The 16,663-nt window shown below is 43.9% G+C and overlaps 3 protein-coding genes and 1 long non-coding RNA gene across 7 annotated transcripts in view; 3 read left to right on the plus strand and 1 right to left on the minus strand.

Annotated features, from left to right (window-relative positions):
* The window catches only part of LOC108078378 (uncharacterized), a 42,079-nt gene extending 40,713 nt beyond the window's left edge, over nucleotides 1-1,366 (plus strand). For both annotated transcript variants that reach the window (XM_017172212.3, XM_017172213.3), the window contains one exon: nucleotides 563-1,366. In XM_017172212.3, coding sequence (XP_017027701.1) covers nucleotides 563-1,262 — 700 coding nt within the window. In that variant the 3' untranslated portion in view covers nucleotides 1,263-1,366. The remainder of the gene's footprint in view (nucleotides 1-562) is intronic.
* A 1,182-nt stretch (nucleotides 1,367-2,548) lies between these two features.
* On the minus strand, nucleotides 2,549-13,387 carry trpl (transient receptor potential-like). Of its 3 annotated transcripts, none has more exons than XM_041776969.2 (14): nucleotides 13,099-13,387; nucleotides 10,707-10,885; nucleotides 10,234-10,376; nucleotides 7,771-8,008; nucleotides 6,365-6,507; nucleotides 5,929-6,301; nucleotides 5,644-5,878; nucleotides 4,986-5,259; nucleotides 4,537-4,929; nucleotides 4,265-4,460; nucleotides 4,045-4,209; nucleotides 3,760-3,979; nucleotides 3,372-3,708; nucleotides 2,549-3,309 (listed from the first exon to the last, which is right to left on the minus strand). In XM_041776969.2, exons 2-14 carry the CDS (start codon nucleotides 10,734-10,736, stop codon nucleotides 2,661-2,663), a joined length of 3,396 nt encoding a protein of 1,131 aa, XP_041632903.1. In that variant the 5' UTR covers nucleotides 10,737-10,885; nucleotides 13,099-13,387; the 3' UTR covers nucleotides 2,549-2,660. The 3 variants fall into 3 exon arrangements, with proteins under 3 accessions (XP_041632903.1, XP_070140349.1, XP_070140347.1); XM_070284248.1 differs by having other exon boundaries at nucleotides 3,760-3,982; XM_070284246.1 differs by having other exon boundaries at nucleotides 3,760-3,982; nucleotides 4,986-5,331.
* On the plus strand, nucleotides 8,405-9,420 carry LOC108078413 (uncharacterized). Its single transcript, XM_017172275.3, has 2 exons — nucleotides 8,405-8,670; nucleotides 8,728-9,420. Exons 1-2 carry the CDS (start codon nucleotides 8,616-8,618, stop codon nucleotides 9,051-9,053), a joined length of 381 nt encoding a protein of 126 aa, XP_017027764.1. The 5' UTR covers nucleotides 8,405-8,615; the 3' UTR covers nucleotides 9,054-9,420.
* On the plus strand, nucleotides 10,271-15,918 carry LOC138928051 (uncharacterized). Its single transcript, XR_011444536.1, has 3 exons — nucleotides 10,271-10,405; nucleotides 15,640-15,745; nucleotides 15,806-15,918. It is a non-coding gene; the product is annotated as an uncharacterized lncRNA (long non-coding RNA).
* The last annotated feature ends 745 nt before the right edge of the window (nucleotides 15,919-16,663 follow it).

A 16,663-nucleotide genomic window follows, 5' to 3' on the forward strand; every position in this document is an offset into this window, starting at 1 on the left:
GTGAACTCGAGGGATTGAGAGTGCCGTTGCTGTGGCTGGAGCACTGTTGCAGGTTGTCGAGACCCTCGTTCGCTGCAATCCAAGAGGTATTTCGATTGTCAATCAAATCTGAGTCAGTTTGGGATTTGTGACTTGCTGAATTGCTTGGAATTTGGGAGTTAAAATTGGACTTAACTACCTGAGAAGCTTTGGTTTATAGCTTTAAATTCTTATTAAAACAAGAAACTTATAAATTGTTCACTAAAATATAAGCTAAAATTGTATAAACTTAGTTCAAAACTCTCCATTCTCTTTCCACTTTTAATCCCAGTACTTCCCCGCTTAGTTATCCCTATATAACGCATACGCCCTGTATCCCTCCTGACCACCAACAAAACACGTATACGCACCGTCAGTTTTATGCCTTATTGATTGGCCAGAACCATGAGCAGCAGCTATTTCGATTTTATGGCCTGAGGTTGCTTTGGGGTTTGCTTTTTATGCCTAATTGATTTATTTTATGGTCAGCTCCCGCATAAATATTTATTGTCCATCCATGTTCTTTTTTCTTATTATTTTACAGCAACTGCCCGCACGGCACGCCCTCCCGAGTCCCGCTGATAGCCAGTCCGCTGAGCGTGCCCCAGGACTCTGGCGAAAAGTCCAGCCTTGGTAACCACTCCCGTTCGGCCTCCGCCGGAGCCGCCGCTGGCTTTAATCGGCACTCCATGCAGCCGCTGAACCGGAAGACCCTGCTGCTGACGCGTCGCTGCCAGCGGCATGCCTCTGGAACGCTCTACGACAGCACGGCCAACAATACGGAGACCTCTGACGACGAGGAGTACATGCAGCACGGCAGCGAGCAGTTTGTGCTGAAGAAGCTGCGCTACCACTGCGCCAGCGAGTCAGAGGACTGCCGCGAGGCGGCAGACGACTCCGAGGACGAGGGCGAGGAGGCGGAGCGGCAGGTGCCCATCAGCCTGGTGCTGCTCATCCTTATGTGCTACATCTGCGTGGGCACCGTGATCTTTGCGCTGTGGGAGAACTGGTCGCTGGTGGACGGAGCCTACTTTTGCTTCGTAACCCTCTCGACAATCGGCTATGGTGACTTTGTGCCCGCCAGGAGCTTCAATGGACCAGAGCTGCAGCTATATGCCTGCTGCGCTTATCTGCTGCTGGGTTTGGTCCTGGTGGCCATGTCCTTTAGCATCCTGGAGACGCAGCTCATGTGGAAGTGCAAGCGCATTGCCGTGCGACTGAAGCTGGCCCGCAGGGAGGGATAATGCTGCAGGCTTCTCCTCAAAATCCTCTAATCCAACCTAATCTACAATCGAAAAGCTTGAGTCATCCTAAGATAAGTGTACTGTGTAATTAACCCAAAACAAAAAACTAGCCCATCTCTGTGTACATTTGTCTGCCTAGCGAAATAATGGGAACTCGTATGTTGTCTGAAATTCAACAGAATTTGTGTAAATAAACGGAATTTTTGGAATTTTTGGAAGTTTGGAAATTTCTCTGCTCTCAAGGTAATTGGATACCGAACCGAAAACGTTTCTGGCATTGCCAAATGTTTGCTAAATATCAAATAACGAAGGTAACGAAGGCCTGGACATGTCCAGACTAATTTTGATAAAGTTGGGCCACTTTTTTCAGCCAAAGTTGCAGCTCCTGAATTATGTGTAACCTAATCACATTAGCATATATTATGGCGGCCATAAAAATCCAAGGGAAAATGGCATTTATATTTATCTTAATTCCACCTAAGAACATCCTGCCCCGAAAATGTTTCCGCCAAAGAAAAAATGGGGGAGCCCATGGCATAATAATCATGATACCTGGCATCGAGTTTCATCATGCAAAGCAGTAACAGACTTTACCCAGGCTAAGGCTAAACATTGTCCCCGTGAGGAGACACACACCACACACACTCACGTCCCGAAACTTCGAACGTTCATCATCTTTCCGAGGCATTGGGCGCATACAAAGTGTGCCCGGAGTGGCGCATAAATTTCAAAGTGCCACGCGTCATCAAAATCAAATGCCAGCCGCAGCCCCAACTCGGCCAAGGACCACAAACAGCAACCTTTCTCCATCCCCCTCCCCTTGGAAAATCCATATATACACGGGTATAAAGCATAGTATAAAGCCCTCTAGAAAGTCACGATGTCAGGAGTTGTTGTCAGCAGCACCGGAACGCCAGGCCAAGCGGCAAAAAGATGTAGCACAAAATCAATTGATATGACATCAAATTGAATTTATAATTCTTTTTTCGTTTTTTTTGCCTTCGTTTTGCCCTTAAAAGCACCGTTTAGCCGGGGAAGACTTGTTTATGTTTGTGTCTCAATTGCCTTTGATGCTTCCGGCTGACGACTTTACGCACGCTTTCCCCCTAGAAAATACGAAGGAAAAAAATACGTTAAACCCCCGAGGGTCCGTCATGTCTGCGGATGCTTCATTGGCTATATGTAAATGGTTTTAAGGCAGACGCAGACTCTATTTTAAGGAAATTCAAGACGAAAGCTGAGCTAAAGTTAAGCTCTGGGATATCTGCATTAATAAGAGGCCTTCGTCCTTAATTTACCTAAATAGTTTTATTCCTTGTTTTGTAGATAAATACAGGTTATAGCTTTCTGGAAGGCATCAATGGAGACTTATCGCCGGTATCCATGCCACAATCACATTTAGTTTCGATGCCTTGGCCGCTGGGGACTCGTGCTGGCAATGGAGCTTATATCGGAGACATTATCCTTGGTCCCCGCAGCAGCCTTCTCGTTCAGATCCACCACGTGTATGTCGTAGCCGGAATTACCGGTAGGCACACCATTTCCCCGGAGGCGACTCTCCACGGAGAAGGGTGCCGGCCTCGAGGAGGGCTTGTAAACTGGCGGAGGAGCAGCACTTGGAGCTGTAGGTGCCGCTTTTTTGGGTTGAGGAGCAGCAGCTGAGGCAGCATTGGAAGTGCTTGGACCAGCTCCCGAGGTGGCTATCAGTTTGCTAGGACACAAGAGCAGCTCCCGTGACCTGGCCAGCTGGGACACCCGATTCTGTTTGGGACTGGCGCCCGGAGTGGGGGCTGGCGAGGCTTTCCGGCTAACAAACTTCAGCTCGGGAGCTGTCAGAGATCTGGTGTTGTTGGCCGCCATGGCCCGAGCAGGAACTGTTCTCAATGGAGGCCGCCAGGTGGGCTTGTTCCTAGGTCTCTCGTTGTCGCTGATTTCTGCACTGATTTGGTTGAGCAGCTCTAGTAAGGTGCTGGTCTTCTCATCCTCAAACTCAATGCGTATGGGCGACTCCCGGCCGGAAGCACAGCCCGGATTGAGCAGGATGAGTCTGGGAAAGAAGGGAGTGAAAATGAAGGTAGTTTTAGGATACTAAGATATGTACATGCCCACCTCTTGGCCTCCTCGATGGCTCTTCCCAAATGCTGCAGGCTTTTGCGCTCTTCCTTGGTGCAGCGTCCTATCTGCGAGTCCTGCGCAGCTCGAAGCACCACGTTCCACTTGTGGGCCGTGGACTGGAGCAGCACTGTGCGTGCCACCCGCTGGAAGCGTTCTTTGGCTGTCTCCTTAGCTGGCTTGGAGGGTATAGATTCCACCTTGATCTCCCGCATTTCGCCCTGTCCATTGACATTTCCAAAGGCATCCTGTTCGCAGTTGTTCTGCACTGGCGCCACCTGGAAGCCCTTCATCAGACGCCGTTCCCAGACCTTGATGCGTCGTGGTCGCGGCTCTGAAATGATTCAAGGATTAACCTCTCCTTAAGAGTGATATCTCCACTTACGCCTTTCCTTTTTGTTGGCTGAGGAGACATCCATGCCACTGTTTTCGAAGATCTCCAGCATCTCGTAGCGCATTGTGTTGATTTCGCTCTTGACCTCATTGATGTCATCCTCGGAGACGGGATTATTTTCAAACTTGCGATGCATGGCAGCCACATATCGCCAGACCAGGGATCTCATAATGTTGTCGTACTTGTTGAATTGCTCCTGCTCCTGCCTCTTCTGCTGAGATTGAAACCAAGGTGTCGGTTTCTGTTTCATGTGAAATAAGTAACAAGCAGACTCACCTTGGAGCGCTGGCGATCGATGGCCTTGCTGGACTTGCGGAACATCCTGATGAGCCACTTCACCGAGGGCAGGACATTAAAAGGCGGCGGCAGGGTGGCGCTGTCCTCGAAGTAACTCATCCACAGCTTGGTGCGGGCGAACTTCCACTCGGTGTCCGAGTGCTCCTGAAAGGTCGCTTCAAAGGGTAACCAAAACAGAGACTCAACTAAAGCAACTCACATCAATCATGGCGTACGAGTTGGACATCATGGCGATGAGCAGATTCAGCAGCACAATCACGTTGATGACGCTGTACGAGCCGAACATAAGCAGGCCCCAGAAGCGCGTGTACGACTTAATACCGCTCAGCTCGAAGTCGTCCAGTCCGACCATCCCGAAGCTGGCCCAGAACAGCGACTGCGAGGACTCGAACAGACTGGCAGTGAGAGTAAAGAATTAGTCCAATGAGTGGCCAGCTGTCCGGGTATAATTGCCCTGCTGACTGGACTTACTTGCCAAAGCGACGCCACTTCATGCAGGAGTCGCCGTGCGAACCCCAGTCCGCCTCTCCACCGGGCAGCACATAGCACTTGCTCTTCTCCAGGGCCGCAAAGTACCAGAGCAGCTGGTTCAGGCCACAGGCGAAGGCGAACAGTACCAAGGTGTAGATGAAGAAGAACTTGACAATGTCGATGACCATCCTTCCAAGAGAGATCTGCAGCGGACCCAGGTGTGGGTTGATGCTAAACAGGTGGACCAACTTGAGGGCCGAAAAGACATTGGCCGCCGCAAAGAGTCCTTCGGCAATGAGCTGCGGATCAAAGTCGTGCCACTTTTCGCGGGGTATGTAAGCCATCTGCGGATCCCTGGCTATTTCCGTGGCCTGTTGGATGTAGGCAAAGGCTCTGGAAGAGATCTCTCTCAGTTTCCTTTGATTTCTTTAGCAGCATCTGTGACTCACCTCAAACACATGACACTCACGTAGAGAGTGTTGCGCAGAAAGTCGATAAAGTTCCACATGTTCCGCAAATAACTCTTCATGCCAACGGCAAATATCTCCTGCACCTCCTCCCACATAAAGCCAATCACATAGAGGACAACGACCAGCTCCAGCTTGGTGGGCGCCTGGCCACGCTGACGCAGCTCCTGCTCGGCCAGCTCCTTCTTCATCCTGGCCGTGCCGAAGATGCGCACAAAGTCATCGTCCGCCCGTTGGGAGACCAGAATTAAGATGACTGCAAAGCAAACAACAATGAGTGGCGGTCTCCCAGGTTGGTATGTCATTATTTCTGGAAGGAGCTTCATGCCTGAGGGATAGAATCTTTATGGGGGAAAGTTATTTGTACCCTGTGACCGGGGACAAATGTGTCTTTTCTGAATTATTATTAAAGTTTTGTTAGTGTTTTCAATTGGAAGTTAAGCGGGTCAATACTTTTCCTTAAAATGTTTTTGGTTCATGAACTTCTTTCCCTAGAGCTCTAATTTTATTAAATAATCTACCTAAAGGCTACTCCCTTCCGTAGAGTATCCTTTCCTCCACTTCATTCTTTCAGAAGAAATCATCTTAATCCAAGCTTAAATTGTTTGCTTTAAGCACCTCCCTCGCCCGACATACTCACACAGGAAGAACAAATAGGACGAGGCATGGACGAGGAATTTCATAAAGGGCTTGCGCATCAACTGGCCCGTCCTGCAATTGGGGGCGAACATATAGATGAGGCAGTACAGCGGGAACAGGACTGCCACCTGGCTGATGCACAGGATTTTGTCCACGATGCTCTTTCGCCGGAATCCTGGCAGGCCGTCATACCAAATCGAGGACAGTAATTGCTGAATATTCGAGTGCGCCACGAACTGCCAATAGGAAACATATGAGAAATGAGAAATTTAGCTCCTGCGAATACCTTTTTTTGCTTGTAGGAAATGGCCTGAACCAGCCGCGTGAGACTCATCCGGTCGCCGGGCTCATAGCTAGACATCTGCGGATCGTAGTTCAAGATGATGGCCAGCTCGTTGGAGGTGCGTGTCTGATCTAGGAGGTCCACGGCGAACTTCTGGCACTGGCGCCGCAGCTCCATGTACTCCGACTTGCACTCCTGCTCGGTCAAGGCCAGATTCCGGAGCTCCCAGGACAGCTGGAAGGCGGTGAGTATGGGGTCATTGGAGGTAAGGCAGATCAGCGAGGGACTGCACAGAGCTCGGTATATATTAACCCGAGAGAGGGAGTGCCGCAGGGAATCCTCCGCGGTCAGGCGGACGCACTCCTCACAACCGCAACTACGGGAGAGAATTATACTTTTGTAAGAATTTAAGGAGGTATAGATATAATTTTGATTATACCGTATATCATGTGGAACGGGAACAGCTGCTCCGCGATCTAGCAGAATTCGCAGGATTTCGAAATTGTTTTTGTGAGCGGCCAACATCAGGGGTGTAATATCCGGAGCAAACATTGCCGTATTAATGTCTACTTTCTGCCAACTCTGTGGGAAATGTCAGTAAAATATTATATAGAAGCGAAAAGGAAGAGCCGAAAGAATGGTACTTAAAAAATGTACTTTGTAAAAATGTTATAATATATACATAAACACAATAAACATGTTTTTGAGAAGTAATTGTCTATGAAACTAAATCTATAACATATTTTTCCAATCTTTTGGAATGCTTATCCTTCGAATAATATAAATCTCGGTGACTAACTTCCCTTAAAGAACAGACAGCAAACCTTACAAAATCCGTCCAATGACCCACTTATATCCACTCGGTTGTCTTCATCATTTGTAGATGTTATTAAGCCTGTTAAACGTTTTATTGCATATGCGCTACAATAGTAATTTTCACGCTTCAACAGCGCCCAATGGCTGCCTAATGAAGCGTGCCCGTGTGCATAAATATGAGCAGGCAGGAGGAGGTTGAACTGAAGGCCCAGACGACTATATTTGCCAGGAGGAGAAGAGTGCGACGGGGAGGAACGAGGGTCCTTGGTCGTTGGCCGCTTATCGCACACTCCCAATCACTCGAGCCCTGAGATGCTGCGTGTACGTGCCCAATGGCGAAGATGATCCCAATGGGTGGCTCCCACTCTAGATACTCCAGCTACTTCTGGCACTCCTGGCACTCCTCGAGGCACTCCAAACATTCCAAACAGCCAACGCCCGCCTCACACGGAAACTGATTAAAATCGTGTTAGCTTCAACTTACCGGCCTAAGCCGCCTACGGCCCGATGAAGTGGGCCACAAATTAGCTGAGCACAGCAGACAATGGCCAGGATACACACAGAAAAAATTATATATACTTATTTGAGTAATAAAACCCTAAATTAAATATGTGAAACGTTAAGGTTAACTTATTTAATAATAATAAAAGCCTTTATCCCTTTTATTTTTTATCAAAATTCTTGGAGAAAGCCTGTGAGAGGAAAACTCTAAAATAGTTCATCTTAAAAAATATTTTCTCTTATAAAATAAAACCGATATTAAATTTAATTATAAACACTTATTTTCGCCTAAAAATTAAGCCAGAATTTAACACAAAACCAATTCTAATAACTTAGACACTCTTAATAAATAATCATAAAATGAAGATTCAAAAGTAACCAACAATTTCTACAACTAAAATCCAATTTTATAATTTTTCTTATTTTTCTTCCAGGATTGCCTCTCTCACTACTATTAAGGCCCATTTTCAAAGGATAATAAAACCCCGCAGACTATTTCTGCAGGTGCCAAGTGAGAGTGTAACTTACATAGAGCTCGCCCTCCTTGTAGATTAGCTCCTCGTGCTCGAGCAGGAGTTCCACGGCCTCAACGAACTCCGCATTGATGGCATGCAGCAGGGCATCCTTTGTCTCCACACCCATGATGACAAGCAGCTCGACCATCTCCAGGTTCTCGTTGTCTATCGCCAGGGTGAGAGCCCTCCGGCCCAAGGGGTCCATGCAGTTGATGTTGATGTGCTGATGGCGCAGCGCCTTCTGCAGAATCCTAAAGGAGGAGAACAGAGAAAATTGGACCAGTACATGGCAATTATTGGAATTTACTTAATAAAGTGGGCTAGGCTCTGGGCTAATTTAAGCAAGTTTCCACCGGAAAACTTTTACTTTTTCTGCTCATTTCGGGTGCAGGGTCTCCTCCACCTCCACCATTTTCTGTCAAATAAAAAGTTGAAGCCAAAGTTTCTAATTACATCGCGCGAGGCCGCGGCCAACAAAAAACTTTGCCAATCAATGGGCTGCCAGAAAAAGGGAAATCTCATATCGAGCCAATGTTTGTTTTTTCCTCGAGACTGCCAAAAAGCAAAGAAGCAGGATCATTATTATATAGCAACCCTGGAGAAAAACTAGGGAAAAACAAATCAAATATAAATCTAGTTGGCGCAGTGTGTTTCACATTAGGTGCTGTCATTATTTGCCAGTCAGTAAGGGGCGAAAAAAAAGATAACTTTCAGTTCAGGTAGCGCTCGTTCGTCAACATAAATTGTTGTACAAAATTCAAAGAACCGGAACCGGAATTCGCATTTCAAGACGCGACTCCCAACATTTGGCGATTAAATTGTACGTTAACCCCACCGATTCCGCTAAATCTATACCAAATGGAAGCCGCCGAGGGTCAAGGGTTGGTCATCAAAATGGCCCAGAAGAACAAGGGTAAGTGGCGTGGATTCTCCAGTTAAGTTATCTCTCCGCTGACCTTGGACATCGCAGAGACCCAAACGGTGAAGTTGGGGGCCGGCGGAGGTCTGGCCAACAACTGGTTCGGCTATGGCGCTGGCGGGGCTGCGTTCGGGGCCCATCATCCAATAGCCCATCATCCTGCGGCCATTCCGAATCCCCCCGTCTCGTGCCAGTTCTACATGGATCGTGAGGAGCAGCTGTACCGTCGCGCCTGCCAGCTGAAGGGCATTTGCCTGAACAAGATCCAAGCGGACGACGGCTCGACTGGCTCCGACGAGGAGCCCTCGAAGACCGTCTACCGCTACACACTGGATGAGATGAAAAGCTACAATCCGTATCGTTTCATCAACTTTTAAGTGTCCCCGTATCGTCAGAAAACACCATCGCCACCACATTCCCATCCACATGGCATCGCCCGTCCACGTAACCGAAGTTAGCCCTAGCATTAGCCTCAGCATCAGCATCAGCATTCCTATCAGAATTGAATTCAGAACTAGAGATAGAACCTATACACCATTACCCACAAGATGCGAGCTTGTGGCGACACCACCATGCATGCCTCCCCCAAACATAAACGGCGTAGAGAACCGGAGTAGCACCAAGAGCCTGGACAACACCATCGGACACCAAACATTTGTTCGTAGCCAATCCGTCCCCCCTATTATGAAAACAATAAAAAATTGTTCATAAACGACAGCCACGCTGGTCGACCAAAAAGTTAAAGCGAGTTTATTGTGGGAACTCTGATTTGTGAGTTAGGAATTAGTAACTTTTAAATAAATTTAAAGTCTTTTTAAAATTTGTAAACATTTAAAATTAAGTTGATGTTTTTAAAGCCTATTTTTGGGCACCATTATTTTCATTTTTTTTAAATTTACTTTAGACTTGTATTTCCCTTCACCTTTTAAGAAGTTCATGAGCTAATTTTCGATGAGTTACTGAAATTCTTGTTTCATATTCATTCCCTGCAAACGAAATTAATTGTGAATTTATTAAAGTAAAGCCGTAAACGAGCTGAAAGTAACAGAGGTAGGGCAGTGTGAAGAGCAGCGCCCTCATATTGCTTATTAAGTGGCATGTAAGAAACAAGTTAGGTAACCATTTGAGGCCCGCAGGCAGTGGCGGGCGACTGAGCAAATAATTGAAACCACCCAGGACCAGCTCCAACACCAAGCCCCACCCAAGACCAGGACCAAACCGAAGCCCGAAGGTGCCTCCCAAAGGGATTTATGCCAACCAGCGGCCCAACCCAGTCAACACCTGAAGTTTTCCCTGGAGACTGGGTGAATGGAACTTGAAATACCCTTTAAAAAATTGTTAATTAAAAAATAAGGACAATTCCTAGATTTTAAAGTAATTTATTGGTTGACAAATAAAAAACTACCTTAAATTTTAGGGTGTTTCTTCTACAGTAATTTTCTTCCTTTTTCAATTCAAAAAAATCCACTTTAAAAAACCAAAATATCCCATACTCCCCCACCAGCTGCTGGCTGCCAGAGGTGTGTGTATCGAAGGCATAAAAGGTATCACACTCACCTGCGCACGTTTGGCATATCGCCGCGCTCCACCGCCAGCAGGAACTTCTTCTCCTCGAGCAGCAAAGGTTGCGGTAATCCCAGCGGCACACAGAACCCGCCCACCGTTTTGGGGGCGGCGGTGTTGTTGCCACCAGACGATACCTGGCATATTTTAAACAGACAAGGGACAGGTGAGTGTGTGAATATGCGCGTGTGTGTAGACATGGCGGGAAGCCGTGTATGCGGAATTGCAAATAAATAAAAAATAAACATACAAGAAAATTAAGTGCAAAGTGGAGGAGGATGCTGGGGCTGATTGTCTGGCTCCACGACGGCAGCATGGAAATGCGGCGTTTAGGCTAAGCTAACTTTAAGTGGCAACTGGCTGTTACTTTAACTGTTACTTTTACTGCTACTTTTACTGTTACTGTTACTGTTACTGTTACTGTTACTGTTAATACCAAAGCGATACTTTTCTCGGTTTCTACTTACGCCCGTTGGCAGCCTCTTTTTGCGGCCCATGCTGGGTTTTTGATTTACAGAAAATTCACTTAACAAAAAGCCGGGCCGTAATTAATATTCCATGTACTGGGTCCACGGGTTCACAACTCCGCCGAGTTCAAAGTTTTGAGTTCACAGCTTCGGCTCCATGTCGGGGGGCTTAGTGAGAACTGTATGGTATTTACATATATTTATGCACACACACACACACAATGGCTAAGCCAAAAAAAAAGTCCAATACTAAGCCGGGCCAAATGCAACTTTCGAGTTGATTTTGCCTTTATAGTTATGTGTCCGTCCGCCGTCTGTCTGTTGGTTTTTGTCTTGGTTTATGGTTTCTGGTCTATGGTCACTGGTTTCCGGCGTGCAAAAAGTTTCCATTTAAGCTGTTTATAAATGTTTTTTCTCTCTCGACTAAGCCCTTTTTAAGTGCCAACCGGATTTAAGTTTTGGATTTAATTTTCGAGTTGATTAGGAAATTTCTCGTGTTGCTTCCGAACAAAGCCCAAAGGCCACACTGAATGCGTTTTCGCGAGCACTTATTACTTATTAATCACAAATTACTTGCTCTCACTTATTTTGTTTTGATTTTGATTTTTCTTATTTGATTTTTGCACTTGCATTTCCCTTGCGATGCCTGCAATTTTTATTTGTTTACATCAGCAACAATCGGTTTCCCATTAGGAATTATTTCGCAGCAATATTTGCACCCAACCCCTCTTGAAACTTATTTTTATTTCAATTTTTCATCTTCTCTTTCACCCCTCCGCATGTGTGAACAATGCCAAATGAATATTTAAGAAGGCTTTTTTTTCGGTAATCCGCGGGAAAAGTAAAAAATGCATTCTGTCTACATGCTTTTGCTTTAAAATGGCTTTATGCTCCTGCTTCTGCTCCTGCTTCTGCTCCTGCGGATGCGGATCCGGTTACGGATGCTGCAGATGCATTTAAAAGTGTTTGTCCCCCGCGCCATAAAAAATGCAGGCGCTTTGCATATTCACAAGGAACCGCAAAAAACCGAAACACTGACCCATCGAGAGGGCTGTCATATATGAATAAAAAAATAAAACAACTTCCGGTGCCTGTTTTCCACCGGACAAAAGGATGTTCCTGCTGCCACTGCATTGTTTAATTAACTTAATAGAAATATAAGTGCAAACTGCTGGGGGTGCGAAGGGGGGAATAAACACCTGGGCATAAAAATGTCACAATAAATTCGGTTTTATCTTCTCTGTGGAAAGGGGAGTGCTTTTATATATCAGTTATGTATATATGGATTTATGGCCCTTTCCTGGCCGCAGATACAGGAATGTCTACCCCTTGTTTATCCAATCGAAAGGCAAGTGTCATAATCCCTCACTGAAAAACTTTGAATATCTGCTTTTGTATTGAAAACTGTGTGGAGTTCATTAAAAAACAACTCTTATTTTAAGCATATACAAAATAATAGGCTGCATATAATTCTGTATTTTCCATTTTAAGGGCTAGTGTCATAATCCCATAGCAAGAACAGTTTAAAAATGTTTGATTTAACTCATTAAAAACTCAATTTTTCTGATATAAAAATTTAAATAGATATTATAGCCCTTGCCTGAAAACAGATATATAATATATTATTGCTTTAATATCTATTTAAAGGGCGAGTGTCATAATTCCTTAACAGAAAAACTATTAATATTTATTTTTGTACTGAATACTTTTTTGAGCTCATTAAAAGCTTGTATTTTTATTAAAATAAAACATAATTCTAATAAGATTGTAATCCATTTTTGACTATATATATTGCTTTATTAGTAATTTAAAGGGCTAGTGTCATAATGCCACATTAGAAACCCTTTAAAAATGGTTCTTGTTTTTAACAATTTGTTGAGTTCTTTAAAATATCAAGTTTTGTGATATAAAAATATAATAAAAAGGATTTTGACAGCATATAATGTACACATTTTAATATTCATTTAAAGGGTAAGTGTCATTTTTCTGAGTTAAAGAAACCATTTTAATCCTAAGAACATAACCAGGAAGTAAGTAAACTATAGCATTTAAAGGAAGCTCTCTTAAAAAGAGCTAAAAAGAAATTATTATGATCATCCTGTCTCCTTCCTGAAGCAATTAAATATCACAATCCTGGGAGTTATGGAGTTTTTAGAGTTCATAAAAACCAAAAAACTTATCAGGTTGAAAATTGCAACTCTCTCTCGCTGAGCTTTCCAGTCCGTTACCGACCACAAAGTCCTGCACACACACTTCCGCACCCGCACTCGCACTCGCACACACAGAGGCCACAGAGCTCGCACAATGAATGAAAGATACTCGTCGTATAACTACATAATTCAGCTGGCTCCCGGACTGCACTTAAGCCACTTATGCCCGCACGGATACGTACTTCTTGCATTCCGGCACACAGAAACGTGTGCAATTGTTCAACCCGCTGGCACAAAGGACGTTGAAATTTCATGTGGCCGGCTTAGGTGAGGGACTAAGAATATGAATTGTATGGCAATAGTATATGCAGTATATTCTACAACAATTGCCGGACGGATTTACTTTATTTATTCTTATATGGAATATTCCATATTTCCCTTAGTTATTTCTATTAAACTTTTTCGGTGACTGAAAAACCACGACGAGACACCCGCAGAAACTGCGACGAACCGCGAACGTGTGCCACCTGCGGAAATTTACAAGCAGCGACTAACGCGCGGAAATATATACCTTTCCCGAGGGCCGAGCGGCGTTGCGGCTAATTTAATTAGACTAAAACGTCAAATATTTGTCAGCCAGTGCATAGATACACCTGGAGGTGGCCTCTATACACATACCCGACTGGCGGGGTGTTATGAGTTGCAGAAGTGCCCGCCGGCCGACGCTGACCGTTCACCTTGGCAGGTGTGTGCCGAGTAATACAACGGTGTTGTGGTATCAACAAGTTTTCGCCAGCTCCCTAAGGGGATTAGGACCCAAACATGTGGAAAGTGTGGCGGGTTCGAAGGAGACGGCTGGCAGGGACACAGACGGCGGCAATTGAATTACAACTAATTTGCCGTGATTTGATTTGTGCCAAGCCAGCTATTGTTCTGCCACTTACTCTTCAAGCTCTTTTCTGGCCACAAATTGTTGCACATTTGCGGATATTTTCCTGCTGGCCAATGCAGCGTACTTAATTTGATTTGGCCATGGCAGTACCATTGACATTGCCTACCTGTCGGGCCGATTTTCAATCAATTTCAACAACAATTTTCACCTTTACAGAGAGAGAAAGCATTCATTTTCGTTTGAAAAAGAAGTATTTGATGAATGAAAGCACAATTTAAAATTATTTAAAATTGTTTGAGATTATTTTAAATGTTTTAAAATTGTTTAAAATATTGATAGTAAGTATTTGATGATTGAACGCACAGTTTAAAATGGTTTAAATTGGTTAAATATATTTTTAATTATTTAAAATTTGTTAAAATGGTTTGAAAAGGTTTAATTTGTTAAAACAAATGCTTTTTTTTGTATTAATTTTAATTATTAATCATTTTAAGATAGGCGCAGTATTAAAAGTAGCGTCGGGATATTAAACAAATAAAGAAAAAAAAAAAAAAATGGTTTAATATGGATTTATATATTTTTTTTAATTATTTAAAATGTTTAAAAATGGTTTAATGTTATTCAAAAAAATTTTAATATGGCAATTTTGTTTAAAAAATAAAAAAAAATGCTAAAGGATTTCTTAAATATTTATAAAAGTTATCTAGAATTTAGAATTTACAATTTTCTTTGTTATTTATCTTATTTAAATTTACTAAAAAAACATTGTTTTCCTTTTTTTGCTGACTCTTTTTCTACAACTAAGCCAGCAAATTAATGGATATCCAAGGTATCCAAAAACCTTTATTATTATTTTCTTAAAAACCCAAATTTAATTCATTTGCAACCTGCAGCTCAAGCCATTTTATTGGGTAACTTTTAATAGGGTTTTCGTTTGCCAGTAGCTACTGGCTCCTCTTGAGCCCAGCTACTGCAAATAGTGCAGACAAATGCGAGATAGCCCAAGTGGATCCTTCACATGTTCATATGTCTCCGCCAGAGTCAGCCTTTTGACGGGCATAAGCAAATTTATTTTGGGCGCTGGGAATGGGCGGAAACAAGCAACGAAATCTAAACTCTAGATAGTAACCGACTTGGCAAACAAAACCTGAATTAAATCAAAAATCTTAAACTGGATTTTGATGAGATATGTGGAAGGGAGGAGTGTAGAGGTCCTTTGGAGACAGACAACAATTGAAGCACATTCCAGGAGCATCAGCTGGGAGTAGGGTTTGGGGTTGGAGTCTCGCATGACTGCACGTAAACAGGTAAAGCCAAACAAACAAACATCAGGTTTTCAGAGGGTTTTCAGGGGGTTTTCGAGGGGGATTTCCATCTCATACCTGCACGGTAACTCATTTAGTGGCAGGTGGGTTGCCATGACTGCGTCTTTTATCATGCTGCACTCTGTGGTTGGCGAGAAGCCCGTGTTTGCTGGGGAGATGGCCCTTAAAATCGCGCCTGGCTCCATTTCGCGATTCTCTGGCCGCCCTGGCAGATATACATAGGATTTCCTTGGATTTCCCTCTCTTTCTAGATATATTTTGTTGTCGGTTTTGGCCATGTGGCTTTCAGGGGGTACACTTGAAAAATAATTGATCGGGAGGCCATGGTAGCTTTGTGATTGCCTTAATCGAATTTTGAGGGAATCAACAAGTAATATTCTCTTATCTTTCATATAGAATGTTTTTAAAAATATTTTTTATATAACTAAAAACTAATTAACCTACAAGAAGCTTAAAGATCAACTGGGTATGTCCCAAGATACAATTAAAGTCTTATTTAAGTCATTTTGTTAGTATAACTTTTGTGTTATCTAATGCTATACCATTTATTCATATTTTTCCCCCAGATGCTAAACTCTTCAGAATTGAAAACTGGATTATCTGATGATGGTATTTTTTACCCGTGCACTCCCTTAAGCAAACACCCAGCGAAAGGAAGACAGACAGCAGACAGTAAGTAGCATAGTTACACGCACGCTCTCACACATCCTGCAGCCGCCTATCCTTTAGCAGAGGATGAAATTGAGCAAGGAGCAGGCGGCAGGCAAGGAGCTGGAGAATAATATGATGCATTTCCATAATTCACCCGGCTTGGGAGCTCGAATCCAAGCCCAAGCCCAAACACAGTGTGTGGCAAATAAAATTGTATTCAATATTTCTTCTCGCTGATGAGATTTTTTTGTACCCCCTCTTAGCCGTCATATTGTTTGTCTTGCATTAAATTTATGGCCATGGCTGTTGCGTTGCCCCAAATTGCATGCCGGCTCTATTATTTCAAGCTACAGCTCGCAAATTTGTAGCGCGCTGCCGCATAATAATGCGACATCGATGGAGGACCCCTCCGATGATCCAGAAAATTCTACTTTTTCAACGAATAAAGAGGAGTAAAAATCCTGGCTCACCTTTAGGGGGAAAATTCATTCTGTAACTTGGTTGGCAACAGCAGTTGTATCTCCCATAATCGAGTTACCAATTAAATACTCGGCCCTTTAATTGGAAATTCGCAGAGTATTGAGGGGTTTTTCTCACTTAATTCTATCAATAGCATGGCCGACTTTTGGGCGTTGCATATACATAGTATTCAGGGTATATTTTCCACACTTTTCCTCTATTTAAAGCTCTTTCTCTTTCGGCTCTCAGCTGAAATGACGCCATCAACTGGACGTGGCACTGTTTAAATATTTATTTTCGCATACCAATCGGCTGAGGCATATCCTCCCCTTAAAACAATGCGAAATTTTCATCAATGAAACGAACTTTAAGTTAAATCGAATGCAAATAAACAAAGTTATCTGCCGAAACAAATCCCCGAAAACCGGGGAGGCAACATAAAACACCAGTCCTTGTGGTAAAATAAATTCCCAGCTACTC

The sequence above is a fragment of the Drosophila kikkawai genome, chromosome 2R (genome assembly GCF_030179895.1).
Source record: "Drosophila kikkawai strain 14028-0561.14 chromosome 2R, DkikHiC1v2, whole genome shotgun sequence".
NCBI lineage: Eukaryota > Metazoa > Arthropoda > Insecta > Diptera > Drosophilidae > Drosophila > Drosophila kikkawai.

Bases quoted from the DNA above. Each gene is read 5' to 3' on its own strand.
- LOC108078413 (XM_017172275.3), top strand. From the start codon at position 8,616: ATGGAAGCCGCCGAGGGTCAAGGGTTGGTCATCAAAATGGCCCAGAAG. The intron at 8,671-8,727 runs GTAAGTGGCGTG...TGGACATCGCAG, and splicing joins AATGGCCCAGAAGAACAAGG to AGACCCAAACGGTGAAGTTG.
- trpl (XM_070284246.1), bottom strand. From the start codon at position 10,736: ATGGGCCGCAAAAAGAGGCTGCCAACGGGC. The intron at 6,302-6,364 runs GTATAATCAAAA...TCTCTCCCGTAG, and splicing joins CCCGTTCCACATGATATACG to TTGCGGTTGTGAGGAGTGCG. The intron at 3,310-3,371 runs GTGGGCATGTAC...CTTCTTTCCCAG, and splicing joins GCCATCGAGGAGGCCAAGAG to ACTCATCCTGCTCAATCCGG.